Here is a 23535-nt window from a genome sequence, read left to right as displayed (position 1 = left end):
GCATTTTGAAAATTTGTTTTACAAAAGAACTGTTAAGAATGTGTTTTAAAATGATTAAAAAGCATGAAAAAAATTTTAAAGCCTTGAAAAAGAAAATAAAGTACAGACAGTATATAATTCACCAAAAAGAGCTTTCCTTCCTTCTGTTTAGTGCTAGGCTTTAAAGACTAGTCTGCTTTTGCTAATCCACATCCTCACCTTTCAACCATTCTTGAATTTACCCTATCTTCTCAAGGTTTACTGAATTTTTGTCCTCTCTCTTCCTCTCAACTGCCTTACTGAATCATGATCAAAAATGTCCTCATACTTGCTAAACCCAATGATCATTAATATTCCTATTACATGACCTCTCAGTATCTGTGACCATTCTTACCTTCTAGAAACATTACTTTGGTTTCTCTGACTTCCGTGGCCACTCCTCAATCTCTTTGAAAGTCTCTACTTTCTCTTTAAATCCGTGTTTTAAGGAGGTTACTTCCCAATACATGTTCGTTTTGAGACTTCTTTGAAGCTACTGGACTTCAAATACGGTTTATTACATTAAGTCATGCATCTAAGTTTCAAGTCAAAACCTCTTTTATAAGATGCAGACCTTAATTACTTATAAATCATTTTCAGTTCCAAGTCCCCACTCACCTGTCAGAATTAATCTGAAAAAAAACATTGCATCTTTCCATCTTCTGAACAAAATCTGCCTTCCTCCTGTTTTCTCTATCTTGATAAATGGCAGTATCAACCACCCAGGTACTCTCTCTCGCAACCTCCCTTTATTTAGATAAATCACTGATGAAACGTGTACACGAAAACACTTATTTTCTAGTTCCTCAAAAAGACCCCTTCAGCTTGGACTGACTGGGTTGACAACATGGGAGAGTAGGGATGGCGGAAATGGGCTGTAATTGTGAAGACTAAAGAGAAAGAACTTTAGAAAATACTACGGCACAGGAAATACACAATGTCTTGACTTAGAATGCTGAGGCTGGAGGGAAAAACTACAAATTGCACCCAAGAAAAAGACAGAAAGGGAAGAACAACTCAGAGATTAGAAATCCTAGTGACAAAACCAGACACCTGAAAATCAGATGAAAGAAATGGTTGTCAAGAGAGCATTCTTTGATGAAATATCCATCTTATACAAACCTCATATCTTTAGGGAGCAAGGGTTACGAACTTGCAATTAACCTAAATACCATTAGCAAAAATGGTGCCAGATTCCATTAATGAATTATGTTCTGAATGTCACTAACAATAATTACTAGACACTGAAGAGCCCAATTCTCTTGTCCCTAAGCCACCCTCCCCAAATAAATTTTTGAATTTTACTTTATTTACCTTTTATTTAATTGCACTCTGTTTGTTCCCACCTCTCCAATCTACAAATTTTAAATTCCTTATTCCATATAGTACATCTTTAACATTCTGGAATTTGTCATATGAACCACTTAAAATCTTAGGGTCTAACCATGCTCTCTTACTGCAAGCAAAGGCTCTTTTTTTAGTGAATAGCCCAACACAGAATTTTTCACATATGTGAAGGGTAGGGGAATAGTCGAAGTGGAAGGTAGTGAAATGGAGAACTGAGAAAAAATATTTCATTCCTGGATTTGCAACTGAAGGAAATAGCAGAATTACTAGATTAGAGAAACTGTGTATGTTTCGTTCAATAGCTCTTCAGCTTAATCAAAAACAAAAACCAAACTATCTACCATTCCTCTTCAAAAGCACACGCACACAGATGAACATACACACGATGAATACCCCTGTCCTCCAAAAGAGGAATAGCTCGGTGCCATCAGTGTCAATTTTGTAAGCTAGCTATTTACAGAAAAATTGAGTTCAGTAATACTACTGGAATAGAAAACAGTATATTTCATTTTTAAACTATTGTTTAATATGACAGTGGTTGTTAGAAAATATTTCAAAAGCACATTCAGAAAACTTAAAACTGAAACAATTTCAAATGATTTAAGAACCCTTTTCTTACACACACACACACACACACACACAGACGTCTACAGTTTACTTGGAAATGGATCAAAATGTAAGATAAACTGATGAACAGACAATGGATTTATGATCAGATATGTGATAAAACTAACATAATATTAATGGTAGAATCAAGATGGTGGGTATACGAGTAGTCACTATGAAACTGTTTCAATTTCCCTGTCTGCTTGAGAATTTTCATTAAAAATACTAGGAAAGAGATATGGGGATATACGTATAATGTATAGCTGATTCACTTTGTTATAAAGCAGGAACTAACACACCATTGTAAAGCAATTATACACCAATAAAGATGTTAAAAAAAATACTAGGAAAAAAATCCACAAGAACAATAATAAATCACATACACACAGGCCCTGTATTTAAAAACAAAAACTTATCTCACGAATTAACTCTGGTGAAAAGGAATAAATAGTTTAAAGAGTAAAAACTCTAAGACCAACATATGTAAAATCTAAGGAAGGTACCCAAAGGTGTACTGATAAAAAAAATTTACAGCCTTTAGTGTTTTCCACTGAACTGAAAAATAAAAATAAACTTACTATTCGACAACTAGTAGAGATAAGTATTAAAGATTTTTTAAAATAATAAATTAGAAACATAAAGACAAAAATGGCAAATCAAAAAGCTCATTCTGAAAAAAAAAAAAACGTACTAAAACCCCTGGCAGGGCTTCCCTGGTGGCGCAGTGGTTGAGAATCTGCCTGCCAATGCAGGGGACACGGGTTCGAGCCCTGGTCTGGGAGGATCCCACATGCCGCGGAGCAACTAGGCCCGAGAGCCACAACTACTGAGCCTGCGCGTCTGGAGCCTGTGCTCCGCAACAAGAGAGGCCGCGATAGTGAGAAGCCCGCGCACCGCGATGAAGAGTGGCCTCCACTTGCCACAACTAGAGAAAGCCTTCGCACAGAAACAAAGACCCAACACAGCCATAAAAAACAAATAAATAAATAAATAAATAAATAAATAAATAAATAAAAACCCTGGCAGATTTTTCTTCTTCATTCCTCACAAATATTTAGCTTTATAAAAGGATGTAACTTGGACTTCCCTGGTGGTCCAGTGGTTAACACTCCGTGCTTCCACTGCAGGGGGTGCGGGTTCGATCCCTGGTCCCTGATTGGGGAACTAAGATCCTGCATGCCTCATGGTGCGGCCAGAAAAAAAGGTGTAACCACAGACATGATCTTTTCAATTTACAGAATAATTATATCTACAATTTTAGGCTTCTAAATTTGAAAACCTCAAGTGAATAAACTTCTAGGCAGATGAAAATGACATAAATGACTCAAAAACAGATAGAAACTTGAATAGACCTGAAAACACTGTTAAAAACTAAGGCCTTAAATACCTGTTTGAGAGTTCCTTTGTCATCTTTTAGATCATAAATAAGTCAATAAACTCAGTTTAATCTCAATCAAAACCCCAAAAGGATTTTTTCAAATGAGCTTAACAAAATAACCCTAAAACACATCTGGAAAAAAAAAAAAAAGCATACAAGGATAACTAGGTAAATTCTATGACACCAGAATAGGGTAAAGAGAAAAGCATCCATTTGTAAACAGATACTATAAACCTATGTTATAATACGTGGTAATAATATAGCAGTGCAGGAATAGGCAGCAATCAAATGGAATAAAAGATCCAGAAATAAATCTATGCATATTAAGAAGACATTTCAAATTGTGATAGATAATGAAGCGTCATGCAATACATGACAAAAGGCTATATATATGCCTAAATATATTTTAGATAAATTAACACATTTGCATGTAAAAATTCAAATCATAAATTCTACAAGAAAAAATATAGGTATGTATTCAATAAAATTTTGTGCAGCGGGATTACTTCATAAGAAAAAGAAAAAAGAAATTAGACTATATACAAGTTAAAGATTTTTGCTGGGTAAAAATAACAAACTTAAAAGGCAAATGGTAATCTTGGAAAAAGAAGTTGTTACAAGTGAATATGATGAGCTATTCACTAAAAATAAGAGCCTTTTATTTTAGAAATAAAAACAACCAATAAGCATTTTTAAAAAGCCTTTCAGATGTATTACTGATAAGAGAAATTTAAATAAGGTTTTTAGTTTATCAACTGGGCAAAAATTTTAAAAAGTTATGTAATACCCAGCAGTGGTGAAGCGTTGAAGAAACACAATTTCATACCCCAATGAGGGAGGTGTACTTTGGCAACAGACTGAGGTGGGGCGGGGGCGGATGGAGTATTATCAGTACGTTAGAAAATGAGAAAAGGTTTTAGAATTCTACATGTTCTTTGATACAATTCATTTCTTGAAATAGTAGGAAAGAAAAATACTGATCTGCACAGAAATTCAGTTAGAAATGTCCACTATAGGGTTGTTTACAATTTTTAAAAACATCCTTAATTTCCATAAATTGTAAGCTTCGTAAAATGAAAGTTTAATCTCATGATAAAACGTTATCAGATTAAACCAAAATAGACAAGAATATGTAACAGTGGTGTCACTAGCTAGTAGGATTTTAAGAATGTGTTCTTCCTGACTTAATGGTATTTTCTAGATATTTTGAAGTTATAGTCCTATTGCCTAAAAAAGCTTACCACAGAAAGTCCTCTATTTGCAATGTTCCCTTTTCACCAAAATAAAGATTTTATACTTACTTCTCCATCATCAAGGGCATTCATTTCCCCTATCCTCTGTTTCGTGAGTGAAATCAGTTTCTAGCTAGCTGACTGGAGTTCAAGATCCCTAATCAACCCTTGAGCTTTGAATCTGACAAATCCTTATCCAGTAAAAAGCTAGTTAAAATAGGAAAATGCTCTTTGTTGGCCTGGAAAAAAAGTAAGCTGGCCTGCTTATTTTTTTCTGACTTCATTCTCATTTAGACACTATGCTTAGATTTGAAAGATGTGCTTACGAATGGAGAAAGTTATCATTTCAAAGCCTCTTTCTGGCCTCATGTCCTTTCCTCCAACCCCAAGAGTATTGTAAAATGATGTACAAAACTGCCTATGGGGACAGAATGCACAAGAAGTGAAAAACTATTCTTACAGAGTGAGAATGAAAACATACTTCTATTCATCACCCAAACCAAAACATTTCTTCAAATCTAACACTATCAAGTGTTACCACACTTGGGGCACTGGGAAGGGGATCCCTGCGTGCAATTATACCTTTCATGTCTTTTATATCTATCTCATTTGTTTTACAAAATAAACCTCTGAGGTAGCTGGACTACTGCCAGCTTTATTTTACAGATGGAGAAACTGAACTTCTGAAACGATGTGACATGCCCAAGATCACACAGTTAATGCCTCTGAGGCAATTCCTGATAGCAAATCCTTCTCAGTGAACAGCCACCATCTCCCCTGTACAAATCTCAGTAGCGGAAGCAGCCACATCCATCCACCTAAGAAACTGCAGCAATATATCTGTGAGTAAAACTTTGTTCACAGCTTTAGATTTAGTAGTTTCTGGGGGAGAATAATAACGAACATCTCGGGAATTCCCTAACAGTCCAGTGGTTAGGACTCGGCACTTGCACTGCATTGGTCCGGGTTCAATCCATGGTTGGGGAACTAAGATCCTGCAAGCCGCATGGCATAGCCAAAAAAAAAAGAACATTTTCACTGATAAATGAGAATAAAGACAGGTGTGATACTAACTTTTTCAGAGATAGTTAACAAGGAAAAAGGATATAACCTGATTTCTTAAGAAATGTTTAAGTGATTAAAGGTGGTATAGTTGACTGATCACTCCTTATCTCTAAACATACTTTTTTAAAAAAAAATTTACTTTATTCTATTTTATTTTGGCCATACCTCGCAGCTTGCGGGATCTCAGTTCCCCAACCAGGGATCAAACCTGTGCCCCCTGCAGTGGAAGCGCAGAGTCCTGACCACTGGACCGCCAGGGAAGTCCCTAAACATACTTTCTTTACTTGTCTTCTGGGACACCACACTCATTACCTCACTGGCCACCTCTTTTCAATCCTTGATGTCTCCTTCTCTCTTGCTAAGCTTTCACTATTGGAGAGTATCAGGTACAATTCTTTCTTGGACCTCTTAATCTAATTACTCTCAAACTCTCAACCTAAGCGATGTCTTCCAGTCCTAGAGCTTTAAATATGGTCTACTGGTGATGCTTAAAATTTAAATATCTTCAGTCCCAACCTCTCCTCTGAAATCTAGACTTGAATATTCAACTGCCTACTTGATTATCTCCACTTGGACATTTAATAGACATTTCAAACCTAACATGTCCAAAACTCTTGATTTTTTAAAACCAGAATCTAATAACTTTCACTATCTCCACCACTACCACTCTAGTCTAAACCATTAACACCTCAGTTTAAAGTATTCCAATTGTCTCTTAACTCATCTCCCTGTTCCCATTCTTTTCCCCTCCAGTCTATTATCCACAAAACAGCCAGAACCATATTTTAAAAATGTAAGTCAATTCTTTTGTCACTCCTCTTCTCAAAACAGTCCAATGAACTCCCAAGGCATTTTAAATACAGGCAACCAATACAATCTCTATCCAAACTCGTTTCCTCCTATTCTTCCTTCCTCTTGCTCACTCATCTCCAGCCAGTGGCCTCTTTGTTCTCTGAATTCATTCATCCCCTTCCTGTCTCAGGACCAGAGCGCTCTCCAGATATCTACATGGTGTGCTTCCTTACATAATATAAGTCTCTGCTAAATGACACCTTCTCAAAGAGTGGTATTCCCTAACCAGTCACTAAAATAGTAGCTCTCAAGATGCCGCTTTTTTGTATAAAGAGGCTATCTTTTGTGTAAAAGGAGGTAAGTAGGTTAAAAATATATACTGTATTTACTTAAATTGAAAACAAATTCACTGGAAGGATACATGAAAAGTTACCTATTAACTCAGCAGATAGGGTAGATAGGTGGGAGGATTTTTCACATTGTTTGTTTTTAAAATATTGTTTGATTTTTTTTGAACCATTTTAATGTGTTATTTGAATGACTATTTAAAAATAAATAAAAAATAGTCCATCACTCTATCCCTTTACTCTGATTTATTTTTACTCACAGCACCTACGCTTACTTGACTTCATATAATTATATAATTATCCATAACCCCACCAGACAGTAAGCTTCAACCAACTCCCTTAGTACTAGAGAATATAATGATTTTCTCCTTAATTAAAAACAAACAAAACATTAAAATGGTTTTCATTATCTTTGTGTCACTTTTTTCCTCCAGCATACTTTATTTATGTAATTTTTATTCTATTTCTAAATTTGCATGGTATGTCCTTGGCTATATCCAATACATGCACAAGATGAAGACATAAGAGGGCTTGCTTGTTAAATTTATAAATGTCAAAAAGCCAGGAAGAGAAGCTAATCCCTTGGATGACAGAATCATTATTCAAGAAGGTTCCAAGGACTTCCCTGGTGGCACAGTGGTTAAGAATCCGCCTGCCAAAGCAGGGGACACGGGCTCGAGCCCTGGTCCGGGAAGATCCCACATGCCACGGAGCAACTAAGCCCGTGCGCCACAACTACTGAGCTTGTGCTCTAGAGTCCGTGCTCCACAAAAAGAGAAGCCACCACAATGAGAAGCCGGCGCACCACAACGAAGAGTAGCCCCCACTCACCACAACTAGAGAAAGCCTGTGTGCAGCAACGAAGACCCAACGCAGCCAAAAATAATAAAATTTAAAAAAAGATCTCAAGTTTTAACTACACTCAAGTAGATGATATTTAGAAGGGTTAAAGGTACATATTGTTTAAAAAACATCATCTTCATGTATATACAGAATGGGAAAGATCTTAACATACAAAAGATGCGGGTTTATGTTGCCTGCATCAGTGATTTACAGACAAATTTTTCAAAAAACAAAATAGGAAACAACAAAAGGCGAACTTTTTATTGCTTATTTAAAAACACGAAAACAAAACCCGAAGATAAATATCTAAAGAAACCTACCACCTACTAACACTATCATTTCATAAAAAAAGGTTATTTTAACATTAGAAAAGTAGAAATACAGAATGTAAAAAAAGTAATCCCTTGAATTGGATAAATATAACCTGAAAAGCCACATAACATTTTTCTCTCATTTTTTTGCTTAGAACTGGCAAGACATTACTGTTGTTAGAGTTAATGAAATTTTAGACCGTAAACACAAGTATATAGCTTGAATTAAGAAACGGGGTAATTTCACTACACTGTATTCAGACCACAACTGCAGAACTAAAGCTGGAAACAGAATCAGAACAAAAAAGAATAGCACTGACAAAACTGATTGTATCTAGTGACAGAGATGAGGAAGGTAAAGGAAACTGTATCACATGAAGTTGTAGGGGTTGTAGTATTTAAGTTAGAAGAAGGAAAACTTAACAGAGACCCAATATATTGAGAAAAACCTTACTGTATCTTACTCTTAAAGATAGAACTGCAACCAATGGAAGAAGTTACACAGTAAAGCAGATACTAGCTCAGTTTAGTAAAATCTATTACATTTTTCAAAAGTGAAATTACCATCCTATGCCCATTTTTTCATGGAAGTGTTTCTCATGGAAAAGCTGGACTCAGTAAGATCTCAGGGATATTAGTAGTAAGCAGCACATTGTTTGAGATGATTTCTAAAGTCTCCTCTAATTCTAAAATTTTGTGAATTAGAAGGGAATAAATGTTGCCTTTTTTAACTTACTGAAAAAGATGAGTGGAAAGAATTTTGGCTTTAGTCAAAAAGACAAAGGTTCAGTTACAGGCTTTACCACTTAATAATGTGTGACAGAGAGGCAAAATTATTCACTAACTCTGGACCTCAAGTATTCTCAACTTTAAGTGTAAAATACCTTACTTACACAACTGCTGCATGAATTATGCATAGACACACACAATGTCTGGCACTTAGTAAGTGCTTAATACATAGTAGGTATTACTCACTTATTCAGTAAATATTATGTCCCACAGGGTAATATTTTCTATTATTTATTAGCCATTTATATACTTAAATAAGGACTTACTCTCTGCTGTCTCGTTCTTTGCTTTTCAAACCTAAGCAATGCACGCTTAGGATTCATTTCCACTTCTATGCTTCACATAATCTCTATTGGATCTAAAAAATTTTTATAACCTTGCTTTTGTTGGTTTCCTTTCTACCTTTGACACAAAAGTGGGGTTTACTTTTAGTACATGTCAACTATGTCATTCATTTTGGCAAAAAAAATTATAATATACTGTTGCATAATCATTTCAACTAAACTGGACTATATATCCAGTTTAATCAAGCCTACTACCAGATAGATGTTTTCTTACTCTTTTAGATAGCCCACACTGGCTACCTCATTGCTGAGCACTTCCCTCAAGAAATATCTGAGTAAATAAAGACCCATTTCACCAAGGGTAGTTATTAGAAATCTTGGTTATTAACAAAAGTTTATGAAATAAAAATAGTCTGAGGTTTCTCCCCATTAGATGAAACCCATTTCTTACTGAAACATATCAACACTTAATGCTCCAGCCAATATTATCTACCCACCAAAATTTTTCAGATGGTATTTAATTCCTTTTTTTCTTATACTTGCAAAATAATTGACAACTATACAGACATTTTAGTTGGCAATTTAATATCATGCTGTCTGTTAGATATTTATTAGAACAGTGTACTGCTTAACCCCCCAATGTTCATGATAAAGAAGAAAAAAAAAATCAGTACAGAATTTTGTTGAATAAAAAACATGTTCACAAGTTTAAACATATACAGTATTCAGTACTAGATGAATGATACCAGATGCAACAATAAAACTAGTTTTTTGGGTTTTTTTTTTTTTTTAAGTGATAAAAGGAAACAAGAAACTGATAATTGTAACAAATCCCTAAGCATAGAGTTTTTAAAAGCACTTTGATATTTACATTAATAGACATAACGCATGATAATTTTACAGTGTAAAGTTGGAAAACATGCAAATGGTTATTTACTTCCATACAAATAGCACACCATGAAATTTAACAGTAAAATACACTTCAAGTTTGATTTAATATAATTCCACATGGTGAATTACAGATTATTTTTTAAGTAAACTGAAATTTAAGAGATATACTAATTCTTTTTTAAAACGTCTATTAAAATACAACTAAAAATAGAACTACCATATGACCCAGCAATCCCACTACTGGGCATACACCCTGAGAAAACCATAATTCAAAAAGAGACATGTACCACAATGTTCACTGCAGCACTATGTACAATAGCCAGGACGTGGAACCAACCTAAATGCCCACTGACAGATGAATGGATAAAGAAGATGTGGCACATATATACAATGGAATATTACTCAGCCATAAAAAGAAAAGAAACTGAGTTATTTGTAGTGAGGTGGACGGACCTAGAGTCTGTCATACAGAGTGAAGTAAGTCAGAAAGAGAAAAGCAAATACCATATGCTAACACGTATATACGGAATCTAAAAAAAAAAATTTAAAAAAAATGGTACTGATGAACCTAGTGGCAGGTGAAGACGTAGACACAGAAAATGGACTTGAGGACACGGGCAAGTGGGGGTGGGAGGGCAAAGCTGGGGCAAAGTGAGAGTAGCATCAATATATATACACTACTGAATGCAAAATAGTTAGCCAGTGGGAAGCAGCAGCATAGCACAGCGAGATCGGCACGGTGCTTTGCAATGACCTACAGAGGTGGGATAGGGAGGGTGGGAGTGAGGCTCAAAGGGGAGGGGATATGGGGATATATGTATGCATATGGCTGATTCACTTTGTTGTACAACAGAAACTAACACAGTATTGTGAAGCAATTATACTCCAATAAAGATCTATTAAAAAAAAAGTCTATTAAAATACAACGTAGTATTAAGGGATAAAAAGTATAAGACAACAAAAAAGCACTTTATGGCAAAATCAACTTAATAAAAGAGCACAAATTCAATTTTAATAAAAAAATTCAACATGAATTTTTTCCTCAAAAAGTAAGCTCTTGTTTAAATTGAAAATAATAAAATTCATTAACTGAAGAAAAGTTAACTTCATGGGTTCTTGTTATGTAGCAATTTCATTTTTCACAGAGTTTATAGAGTTGATCATATTATAAAATACTACCGAATAGCAGAAAATATTATTAAAATATGGTTACTGATAAGAAGTAGGGAAAAAATTCCAACAGTTTCCATTTTTATGAAAAGCCCATGTTAAGACATCTCTTCCTATATCAGTAAGTTAATTTATAAAACTATAGTTCTACTTCATTAGAGTTATTACTTTCACATCAAAAGAAAAAGACTAGACTAATACAACTATGAGGTATCAATGAACTTGATTGTCACAGACAACTCAAAGAGCATGCAGAGAAGCTTTCCATAAATTTTCACAGGGTAGGGGGACTAGGGGACACAGCTGAAAGAGCACACTGCAGAAGAGACCTTGGTTTTATTTGACTCTGCCTTTCATTAGCAGTTTGGCTTTGACAGCCAAGTCAATTAACTTTCCAAGTTTTAATGTCTTCCTCTTTCTCTGTCAAATGCATTTAGACTCTTCAGTTTCAAAACACCAAAATTCTACAATATGTGCAAAGTTAGGAAAAAGTAAAAGCAACACTGGTTTTACTTTTTAAAGAACAATGGCAGAAAAATACAATATGGTTTGCAACTTGCAATGTAATATTTCCAGAGCTGAATTCCTAAATCATTGCGGCATACCCAGCTAGGGTTATATCAGTGAAGATCTGGATACCGTATTCATAATGTCACTCTCTCCTCTCACATCATTCCTCCACCTGCTCCTCCCCATCCTGCTTCAATCTCTCTTTTGCTTGTTTTAACGCCAGCAAACGGTTGTAAGCTTAATAATCAAATCATTTTAAAAGATGTATTTTCAATCCAGTGTGTTATCTGCTTCACCACATTTCTCCCAATTGGGTGAATTTTCATTAAGAGGATAAAAGTATGAATAAAAAATTCAGAAACAGAAATGTACCAGGCCTATGTTTTATTTTGAATGCTCAAAAAACAAAACGGAAAGATGTATCCTAACCTATTCCCTTAGGAACGTGAATGTGTTACCCACCCTATGAAAAAACATTCTGCTGGTTCATTTTCCTGCTACACAAACAGCTTCGTCGTCAGGCCCTTCCTGGTCCATTCTTCATCGTGAGCTAGTAATTTTATATTGATCACCTTGGCAATGCTTGGACATGCACTGTCCTTGTCTTCCAGGAGCTTACATTCTCCAAGTAAAACTCCGCTAAACACTAAAAAACAGATACTATGACTTAGGGTACAAATCCCACATCTTCCCGCCCCTTGTTAGGCAGCTGCTAATTTTTCTTTTCCTTACATAAAATGAAGGGACCCATGCCAAAGCCCACATTTGAATCTCAGGACAATGAAGTCGACAGGAAGCTACTCTCTCCTCCCCCGGGTTACTACGGAGCCACAGCCTGAGCGGGTGCTGTCGCCTGGCGGGGTGCGTGACACCACGTCTTCCACGCCCTCCCACCGCGTCCGAAAGGCTCCTCGCCGGACCACCCCAAACCGCCCCACACACTAAAACCAACCACACAAAAAGAATCGACATTGGGAGCTGCTCCGATCGGGAAAACCCCTTCTCCAGCAGCAGCGCAGCCATTCCTTCCGCTGCTCCGCCCGCACCTCTGCAAACTGCTGGGGTGGAGGGGGCTGCACAAAGCCAGGAGAGCCAGAGACGACTCAATACGTGGACACTTGCAGGGGAAGCCGGGCCGCAGGGCCCGGGGACGCAGGGTTGGGGGACGGTGGGGGGGGAGGGGCGCCCCCGCCGAGTCCCAGGTCCGGGGCGGGGGCGGCGCGCGAAGCCTCAGGGAAGCGCCCCTCGCCGCCGGCCCGCAACCCCTCCCGCCGCGGGCCGCGCCCGAGCCCCCGCTGCAAACCCGAGGAGAAGGATGTGGAAAGGCGGAGGCGACGGCATCGGAGCGCATCACTTACCCCTCACTGCTGAGAGGGACCGGACGGGGGGGCGGGGCGCGCCGCGTCCCGTGAGTCTCTCGCAAGCGTCCTCCCCCACCCTGTCGTCGTCGCCGCCGCCGCCGCCGCGGTCAAGCTCTCGGCCCCTCGGCGCCGCTGGGCAATAACGTTATTCCGCACACGCTCCGCACATAGCGGTAACGGCAAGGAGCGGCCGCCCAGTGCGCAGGCGCCCGGGGAGAGGGCGAGGAGCCCGGCCCTACCCCTGGTCCGGCCCTGTCCCTGCGAACTCCTACTGCGCAGGCGCCAAGCACAGACAATGAAAAGGGGTTGTGTGTGTGTTGGGGGGGGGGTCTCACCCGCAGGCCTCTCCAGCTGCCGACTGCGCAGGCGTACACCAAAGACCAGCTTCAACAATGAAGAGGACCCGGGCTTTAGCTGGGACCGCAACCGGCAAGGACTACAGTTCCCAGCTGGCAGTGCGCCAACTCCAAGCTGTGGTCGGGTCGCTGGGCGTGCTAAGATTGGTAGTGTCAGCCGCCTTCACGATCTACGCTGTTTGGGAGATTCAGAGCTTCTTTTTCTTGAGAATTTATTTGGCGGTGTTGGCAGATGTTGCGGCTGAAGGGTGTTGAGCTTGTTATTTGCGTTCTTGAGACGGGTCAAGGATCAACTACATATAAGCGAATTTAGAAAAGGAAAGGCTTTCAGTGAGCCCTTTCTGTCAGTTAGGTGGTCCAGACAGCAGGATGGGATGAAGACAGGACTAAGCCTGGCTGGGCTACCGAAATGGGCGGAGCCTCCAAGGAGTCTCTTGGCAACCGGAACTGGCCGCCAAACCGCCAAAGCTTGAGCTTGGAGCGCGTTGCCCTCTGGGAATTGTAGTGTCATTGGGAGGGCTCTTAGGAGCTTCGACACTGTAGGCCCGGACACTGCGGACTACAACTTCCGACGTCCACCACGGGGGCCCGTGGGTCGGAAGAGTCCGGAGAGCTCCGTCTGGGATTCTGTGCTCCCCAGTGACAGCAGCAGCAGGAAGTCGGTGGGCCCCTTCCGGGGGCTGAGGCCTCTTGCTCTCCGAGGGGAGAACACTGGACACTTCCCCACGCAACTCCCATCTCTGGGCCCCGAGTGTGTTCATGGCGAAGTCCCCGGAGAACTCTGCCCTGGAGGAGATTCTGGGGCAGTATCAGCGGAGTCTCCGGGGTGAGTTGCTCGGAATCTCTGTGCCCTAGCCCCTTGATAGCAGGGCCTAATGGGCGGGAGCTGACCAGGTGCGTTGCCTAACACCTTGGTTCGGCCCTAGCCAGAACGCAGAGGAAGAAGATGGATGTTGCTGGGGAAAGATTAAATAGTTGTGTTTGTTTTTACGTTTAAGCAACGTTGTTTCCCTTGATTCCCACAGTTCTGAACCAACTGCCTGATCTTGGGCGTCTTTTTTACCCGACGCCCGCAGAAACTCTTGGACGGCTCAATGCCAGTTTTGCCCAGTTCCCATACTTCTCTTTATAATCCAGTAAATTCCTGATGCGCTCTTTTTACACATTAAAATTGTGGTGTAGTGGATTGAATGTGACTTATTGGACCAGGAAAAAAAAACACTAATAATTATTTTAATCACAACAGCTTCTATTTAGTGGTCTAGGCTATTTACATACATTAAAAATCACTTAAAACTTACAATCTTATGAATGTCCCTCTTCTACACATGGGGAAATAGAGGTGCAAAGAGGTTAAGTTAGGCCAAAGCCAACACAGCTAGTTAGTGGCAGAGCCAGGTATTAGATTCAGTCAGGCCTGTCTGCCTTAAAAGCCTATATTTTTCTTTATTAATCATATTACAATTACTATTACTGAAACTTTTTTTAGTTAATCCAGATTTTATTACTATAGTACCCTATGAGTATCTGTAGAAGTGATACACTTGTAGATAGCTCTATCATCTTGAACATCATATATAACATCTAGAAACCTCATTTCTCTTATTTTAAAGTAGAAGTTATGATATTGTCTACAGGGTTCTTGTGAGGAGCAAATAAAATAATTCACATAAAGCAGTGATTTTCAGGCTTTTTTTTGTTTTTTAATCTTAGCCATAAGCAAGAAATATATTTTATATAGGACATAGACATATAGACTAAAAGAAAAGTTTCATTAAAGAATATTTATTCTACTAGATGTAATTCACTCTACTTTCTGTTCTTTTGCATTTTCTTAACCATTTAGGCCATGACCAACAGCTTAAAAAATATTTAAAGCATTTAAAACACTGACTCATTAATTTAGTGCCTACTATATGTTAGACATACCAAATGCTGGGGATACCATAAGGAACTAGACAACGTGACTGTCCTCAGGGAGCCTCTGGATTAATGCAGTGAAGCACGATAAACAAAATAATTACAGATTACTATGATAAAAAAGAAGGGTAAAGATCAGTGCTTGGTACATAAGCACTCATTAAATGTTAGCTGCTATTTATAATTCGTACTTGTAGCAAAGTGAAGATTTTTCAAGGAGATTAGCAAATTTATCTTCTAGTGAGTCTAGACTTTGAAAGGGTTATTATTTATTGTTTCCATCTGTCAACAGTGTTACAAACTGTCAACATTCTCAGTATTCAAACTGCAAGAATAAAATAATTGGTCTGAATGAATACCTTCATCAGCCTACTGATGTTTCAAGAGCTGTTAGATACAGAAATAACCACTTCTAACTTTTCATTTGAAAGCAAGAAAAATACTGTGCACAATAATACCAGTGGCATTTAATTTTTGAGGTTGGTAAAAAAATCTTGTTTTCCATTATGTTTCTCCTAGTGCTTCTCCTCCTTTGACCTTAATTTGAACCTTTATTTAAGTATTAGAGGCTATTTAATATTAGACTTGATGCAGTAGTTAATTTCAAACTAATGTTATAGTACTATATTTAATACCCACGATACTGCTTTCAGTAATTATAGAGTGAAGAGTTTTTATTCAAAGATAATTCATTTTAAAATAAATTTAAAATTTAGTGTTATAACAATATAAAGTAGTGAAAACATTTATAATCAAGAGCAAATAAAGCAGAGAAAAAAGTTAAAGTTTGTTTTTTATTAATTTTTAGTGATAGTTTTAACAATGAATCAAGAAATGAAACTTGAAATTTTTCACGGGTTTTCAGGACTTATTTTATTGTTTATTAAGTAGCATTTTAATTTTTAGGTTTATTTAGTTTATATAATAGCTTATGGAAGGAAACAAAACAACTAATGCTGAAGTGAAGCACGATCAGAAGTTCTTCACTTCACACATATAAATTACCACTTTTAGATAGGATAATTCCCTTTAACGTCAAAATGTGTGTTTCTGAATAAACACAGTATGGTGGCATTATTTTGTATATGAAATTTCATTATTTTAAGCGTTTTGTGCCTAATAACTTGAGAATTGTGTTACTATGCAGTCAGATAAAATGCAATTTAAAGTTCTTTTGTTTTGTTTTGGTTTTGTCTATCCACCATTACTTCCCCAAAATGTCTTGTCTAGTTCATGCTTAAAGAAAAGGTAATAGGTATTCTTGGTCTTTCCTCACAAGTTATTCCTCTGGTTTCTAAATAACTGTACATGTAATCATTACTAATTCTTTCAGTTGTATTTAGCGAGGAAGTGGGCATATAAAAATGCAAAATGCTTTTATAATTTTCCCATGATAGTCTCTCATTTTTTATAGCTTTTCCTCATTTCTTTACTTTAAACACAATTTTTGGTACCATTATAGTATATGAAGAATTTGAAGTTCTGATGTGAAAAGCTGAGTCAACGTTGCTTTCTTGCTTTTTAAACTTAAGCGCAATTCTTGCCTCTCCTTGAGTCTGATGACCCTAGAGCAGCCATGGAAATAGCCCATCTGCAGGCTCTACACTCACCTCTTATTCTTTCCCTGATGCCTTTCAGATGTAGTCACCCTCTAAGGATGACTCCTGCTTTGGATTGTCTATGCCCCCACTGTAAGAACTGAAGTGGTTGAAAGACTTCTTCAAAGTAAGAGATCTGGCAGAAAAACTAGAAAACTTCATTGCCCCACAGATCTGTAATATTATTCCTACATAGTAGATGATCTGAAAGTTTTCAGTGTGGTGTAAAGTGGGCATATCCCAGGTATCCTGGGAGTCACAGAGTTTAATCTAGAACCAGAAGTGACTTGGGAGGTCTTCTGGCAATATGGTTAGGTGTTCATTCACTCTTTGGGCATCTAAAATTCAAGACTCACAGAATTATATTGATAACTGGGGAGAATAGCAACTACCCCTCCTCTAATTTAAATTCAACACATCATAGTGAAAGGTCATGAGGTATAAAATAAACTAATTTATAGCCAAGAAAGGGTCAGGAAAACCAGAATAACAGGAAATTCAAGCTGTTTTAAATTTTGTACACTTGAATGTAGGGATATGATGTTAGAAAGAAGGAGAGAAATTGTTAGAAATTCAGTGCCCCAGCCTTAAAAAGTGAATCACGTTTCGTCTATTGCTGCAGTGTTAGCTATGGATACAGTTTTATACCTGTATACATGACTCACCTATTCTCCAACTTCTTGGCCACCTTTGATTGGGTGGGCATAAAGAAATGGAACAAACTTATACCGAGACAGGAATACATCATTTACTTTCTATATACATTTTATATGCTGGTTCCTCCTTTTTCTCTCAACATTTTGGTGTTTTAGGCTCTAGATTGAATTTGTGGAAGAGTATGATAGATTCAGAGAAGAGAATGTGGAACTAGGATCCAAGTTACAACTCTTACTGTTGCTTTTCTAATAACCATGTATGTTACCTTAGGCAAGTTAATAAACTGTTCTTGGATTCTTGTTTCCTCGTCTGGAATATGAAAAGTTTGGACTAGGTAGAGAATTATTGCCTTTAGGAGCCAAGCAGATGACAAAATATGTGATGGCGTCAGTGGAAGACACTAGGGAATGGTGAGGCTCTGGCCAAACTGGGCATTTTATGCTTTTTCTAAAAACATTCCAGTTACTTTCTTGCTCCCTCCCTCTTTTTTTCCTTCCCTTTCTCTTATTCTTTTCCCTTTGTCCTGTACTGTGTGGATCAAGCAAAACACATGAGAGCTTGGTTCGCCTTCAGGCACTACCTCAGACCCCTGGATCTGTAATGTCCCTTCTATCAACACTGGATTGGAACACATGAATGACAAAGGTTCTGTTTCTGTCTTATAAAAATGAGAGTAAGGAACTAGGTTCATAGAAAGTGAGAGGTTGAATATGGGAAGAAAATATAAAATTGGGGGGGTGATCCTTTTCTTTGTAAGTTGATCTAGTTTGATAAAACAAGATAATATTGATGGGCCAATTGTACACAAGTAAAATATAGAACATCTTTCCAATTCCTACAAAGTGTTTTTTTCATTCCACAGAAGGACTCACATCTGTGGAAAGCCAGTGTTAATCTTACTAGTCAATAGTTTGGTCACTGAATTAACCAGAAGTGATATCATCAGGACCTTTGGCAGACTTAAGAAAACCTGTGTATAACTACTTAAGTAAAAGTTCCTCTTTTTCTCAGTTTTACTCATCAAACTTGTATTTCTTCTTCTTTTTGTTTTTGCTTTTCTTAAATGTTTTCTAAAATTTTAAAATATTCTTTGCCATATATAGTATATATTTATGCACACACACATATTCTCTATAGCTAATGTTTGCTTATGTGTTTAACTATCAGCCTCATTGAGACCAAGACAGGCAACAACGTAATAAAGGCTCTGGAAGCATTTATTATGAAATGAGAAGATTATTTTGGTGTTTTAGTGCAGACTGAAACATATCTCTCTTTTCTAAAAATTAAAGAAATGGAACTACTGGCTATTAATAAATAAGGATTGGTAATGCAAATGAAGTTTGTAAACATTTGAGTTTACTTTTTTGCTGATAAAATTTAAATTACATATATTCATTTTTTGTTTTATATACTTATATGGTTTTTCTTAGTAGTTTTAACTTTTATGACCATTTCTTCTACCAGAATAACAAAAAGCTTGTAGAATTCCATTTTTTCTTCCCTACTACTAATGAGGTAAAATAGGCAAAAGACAGGATTTAGCAGCCCAGAAAGGGTGTTTTACAAGTAAATAGTCATCCTGAAATAATGTAGAACCAAAACAGTGGTTCAGTGTTATGAGATTGTAAGGGCATTTTCACATGTTGGACATGTTTGGACAGAAAAAAGAGATGAAGTTGTTCTCAAGCTTTTGAGATACTGAGAATAATTATATTAACTCTTGGGATTTTTAAAAGACTTAAACTCTGATCATTTCACCAGTTCTTGCTAAGGTTTTCCACCTTCTCACTTAGTGATACTCCTTTGAGGATCAAAAGGTAGGGAAGGTAGCTTGACATGCGCTTGTGTACTTGCTAAAGCAACCTTGATTATGGGAGAGCTTCATCAAAGCCCGCTGGAATATTTAAAGGAATGATCACCTAAAGTAGCTCTGAAATATGGCCTTAGAGTACAACTATTGCTTCATGTATTAGGCCCGGAAACAAAATGAAACTAAATATGAATTTCAAGTTTTTAATTACAGTAGATATAACAACTCCAGATACCTGGATCAGAAGTGCCTCATGGTAGTGATGGCCATGGGTTGTGCACTGCCTACCACCGTGGCAGGATGGCTCACTATCCTGACCACTTTTCATCAAGAGCTGCCTGTAGTTACAATGTAGCAATGTGGGAAGTCTCTCCTTAAAACCGAACACGGGCTATCTTGTTTTATTAATCTAAACCAGCAATTATCAACCAGGGTGACTTTTTTTCCATCCAGGAAACATCTGGTAATGTCCAGAGGCAGTTTTGGTTGTCACAACTGGCAGGGAGGAGCCTACTGGCATCTAGTGGGTAGAGGCCAGGGACGCTGCTATACAAACACAACACATCACCTTACAGTCAAGAATTATCAGGTCCAAATGTCAATAGTGCTAAGATTGAGAACCATGATCTAGAAGTAGCAAGGCATTGCTCATAACATTTACTTTGTGAGAATCATACTTGAGAATAGTTACAGTTAAGGATACAGATTGTATTGGCTGATAATTTTACCTAAGTTCTGCCAGTCTGGCTAGGATTACTTCTTTATCAGGAAAGTGACAGGTGCATAAGTCCTCTCAGTTGGTGCCAAAAAAATACCAGGTGTATCCCATTTAATGCATATTGTCAATCTTGATTTGCCAACATCCATCCATCATTAATGATTTTCTAGACACTGCTCTCTTAAGATGTTTACATTCTTGTTCGGATTATCTTTCACTCCTGGCACCAACCATTTTCACATTTTTCAGCTTTTAGAGTCTTATGATAGTATTTTTTTTTAGATTTTGTAGTTTCTGCACACTACTTTTAATCTCTTTCATTATTATAACTGCCGTTTGCAAAGCTCTTTTTCTCTGATTTTGGATTATGCTGTTTTTATCTTGGTCATACTACCTGTCAATTCCCTAGTAAACAGTGACAACAATATTCTGAACTACCTGAGGTCCAGTTACGTGTGGACAGACACATGTGTCTCCTCTCTTGCCATGGTTTCATTTTTCTGCTTGTCTGTCCTGGTCTAAGCATGTTTTAAGAACTGCAGCTCGTCTCATGCTCGGCCTAGGGAGATATGGTTCATTGCATGTTTTCTCAGAGTCAGCTGAGCACTTCACTGGGTGTGGTTCTGCCTCCCTGTCACCAGAATAATTCTTGTTCACATCTCCCAGTACAGATGGAGAATGTAGACATCAGTGATCCATAGTACGTATATAAGTTATGATCCTTCCTAGACAGGGACATATTTGCCTTTTGTTCAAAAGCATCTTGATGAAGAGAGGCTCAGTGTTGAGCTAGGAGTTAGAAAGTAGAGCAACTGGATTACAAAAATGAATAAAACAGACTTAAATTTGTCGGCAGTCAGCAGCTTAATAACCTTTTCAGTGCTCATTGTATTGATTGATATTTGGATAGTGGACCAGCAGAAATAGTATTTACTTACATTTATATTCATATGATCCTGTAGGACTCAGAGGTTGTATTTGTGTTCTTAATTAAGTTTAATTTTTTAATTTTTATTTTTCTTGTGATGAGAACGTTTGAGATTTACTCTTCAAATGTACAACACAGTATTATTAATGATAGTCACCGTGCTGCACATTATATCCCAGGACATAGTTTATTTTATAACTGGAAATGTGTACCTTTTGACCCTCTTTGTCCATCTTGCCCACACACCCACCCTCTGAATCCATATTTTTCTAATTAAAAACCTTCTTCTCTTTTTCCCTCTGCCACTGTTTCTTTTCTTTTTTTTTCTAACATTTTTATTAGAGTATAATTGCTTTACATTGTTGTGTTAGTTTCTGCTGTGTAACAAAGTGAATCAGCTATACGTATACATATATCCCCATATCCCCTCCCTCTTGTGTCTCCCTCCCACCCTCCCTATCCCATCCCTCTAGGTGGTTGCAAAGCACCGAGCTGATCTCCCTGTGCTATGCGGCTGCTTCCCACTAGCTATCTATTTTACATTTGGTAGTGTGTATATGCCACTCTCTCACTTTGTCCCAGCTTACCCTTCCCGCTCCCCGTGTCAAGTCCATTCTGTGTCTGCGCCTTTATTCCTGTCCTGCCCCTAGGTTCATCAGAACCACTTTTTTTTTTTTTTTTTTAGATTCCATATATATGTGTTAACATATGGTATTTGTTTTTCTCTTTCTGACTTACTTCACTCTGTGTGACATACTCTAGGTCCATCTACCTCACTACAAATAGTTCAATTTCGTTTCTTTTTATGTCTGAGTAATATTCCATTGTATATATGTGTCACATGTTCTTTTTTTTAAATGCAGCTCTGCTATATAAAACATGCCTCTTTTTTTTAACATCTTTATTGGAGTATAATTGCTTTACAATGGTGTTAGTTTCTGCTTTATAACAAAGTGAATCAGCTATATATATACATATATCCACATATCGCCTCCCTCACACCCTCCCTATCCCACCCCTCTAGGTGGTCACAAAGCACCGAGCTGATCTCCCTGTGCTATACGGCTGCTTCTCACTAGCTATCTGTTTTACATTTGGTAGTGTATATATGTCCATGCCACTCTCTCACTTCGTCCCAGCTTACCCTTCCCCCTCCCGTGTCCTCAGGTCCATTCTCTACGTCTGCATCTTTATTCCTGTCCTGCCCCTAGGTTATTCAGAACCTTTTTTTTTTTTTTTTTTAGATTCCATATATATGTGTTAGCGTACGGTATTTGTTTTTCTCTTTCTGACTTACTTCACTCTGTATGACAGATTCTAGGTCCATCCACCTCACTACAAATAACTCAATTTCGTTTCTTTTCATGGCTGAGTAATATTCCATTGTATATATGTGCCACATCTTCTTTATCCATTCATCTGTCGATGGACCCTTAGTTGGCTTCCATGTCGTGGCTGTTGTAAATAGAGCTGCAATGAACATTTTGGTACATGACTCTTTTTGAATTATGGTTTTCTCAGGGTATATGCCCAGTAGTGGGATTGCTGGGTCATATGGTAGTTCTATTTTTAGTTTTTTAAGGAACCTCCATACTGTTCTCCATAGTGGCTGTATCAATTCCCACCAACAGTGCAGGTGGGTTCTCTTTTCTCCACACCCTCTCCAGCATTTATTGTTTGTAGATTTTTTGATGATGGCCAGTCTGACCAGTGTGAGGTCATACCTCATTGTAGTTTTGATTTGCATTTCTCTAATTATTAGTGATGTTGAGCATCCTTTCATGTGTTTGTTGGCAATCTGTATATCTTCGTTGGAGAAATGTCTATTTAGGTCTTCTGCTCATTTTTGGATTGGGTTTTTTTTTTGATATTGAGCTGCATGAGCTGCTTGCAACTAAATTGTCTTTTAGTTTATGGTTTCCTTTGCTGTGCAAAAGCTTTTAAGGTTCATTAGGTCCCATTTGTTTATTTTTGTTTTTATTTCCATTACTCTAGGAGGTGTGTCAAAAAGGATCTTGCTGTGATTTATGTCTTAGAGTATTCTGCCTGTGTTTTCCTCTAAGAGTTTTATAGTGTCTGGCCTTACATTTAGGTCTTTAATCCATTTTGAGTTTATTTTTGTATACAGTGTTAGGGAGTATTCTAATTTCATTTGTTTACATGTAGCTGTCCAGTTTTCCCAGTGCCACTTATTGAAGAGGTTGTCTTTTCTCCATTGTATATTCTTGCCTCCTTTATCAAAAATAAGGTGACTGTATGTGCGTGGGTTTATCTCTGGGCTTTCTATCCTGTTCCATTGATCTATATTTCTGTTTTTGTGCCCGTACCATACTGTCTTGATTACTGTTGCTTTGTAGCATAGTCTGAAGTCAGGGAGCCTGATTCCTCCAGCTCTGTTTTTCTTTCTCAAGATTGCTCTGGCTATTCAGGGTCTTTCGTGTTTCCATACAAATTGTGAAATTTTTTGTTCTAGTTCTGTGAAAAATGCCATTGGTAGTTTTATAAGACATTCCATCCAAAACAACAGAATGTACTTTCTTCTCAAGTGCTCATGGAACATTCTCCTGGATAGATCATATCTTGGGTCACAAATCAAGCCTT

At 37.7% G+C, this 23535-nt stretch overlaps 2 protein-coding genes and 1 long non-coding RNA gene across 36 annotated transcripts in view; 2 read left to right on the top strand and 1 right to left on the bottom strand.

Annotated features, from left to right (window-relative positions):
• CEP170 (centrosomal protein 170) overlaps positions 1-13233 on the bottom strand; it is a 145434-nt gene extending 132201 nt beyond the window's left edge. For 7 of the 25 annotated variants that reach the window (XM_082340017.1, XM_082340016.1, XM_082340019.1 and 4 more), the window contains exon 1: positions 12942-13232. The gene's annotated coding sequence lies outside the window, so the exon portion shown is untranslated. Of the gene's footprint in view, positions 1-12045; positions 12230-12941 lie in introns of all 25 variants that reach the window. The other 18 variants (XM_082340008.1, XM_082339997.1, XM_082339999.1 and 15 more) reach the window with 5 other exon arrangements.
• Positions 1-23535, top strand: part of LOC309605611 — an 867207-nt gene that overhangs the window by 251227 nt on the left and 592445 nt on the right. The gene's annotated exons all lie outside the window — the stretch shown is intronic.
• The window catches only part of SDCCAG8 (SHH signaling and ciliogenesis regulator SDCCAG8), a 272072-nt gene continuing 262477 nt past the window's right edge, over positions 13941-23535 (top strand). For 3 of the 10 annotated variants that reach the window (XM_082340482.1, XM_082340483.1, XM_082340484.1), the window contains exon 1: positions 13947-14126. In XM_082340482.1, coding sequence (XP_082196608.1) covers positions 14060-14126 — 67 coding nt within the window. In that variant the 5' untranslated portion in view covers positions 13947-14059. Of the gene's footprint in view, positions 14127-23535 lie in introns of all 10 variants that reach the window. The other 7 variants (XM_082340485.1, XM_082340477.1, XM_082340481.1 and 4 more) reach the window with 5 other exon arrangements.

This window comes from Balaenoptera borealis, assembly GCF_965194805.1.
Source record: "Balaenoptera borealis genome assembly, chromosome: 1".
Lineage (NCBI taxonomy): Eukaryota > Metazoa > Chordata > Mammalia > Artiodactyla > Balaenopteridae > Balaenoptera > Balaenoptera borealis.
This window is presented reverse-complemented; position numbering and strand designations above follow the sequence as displayed.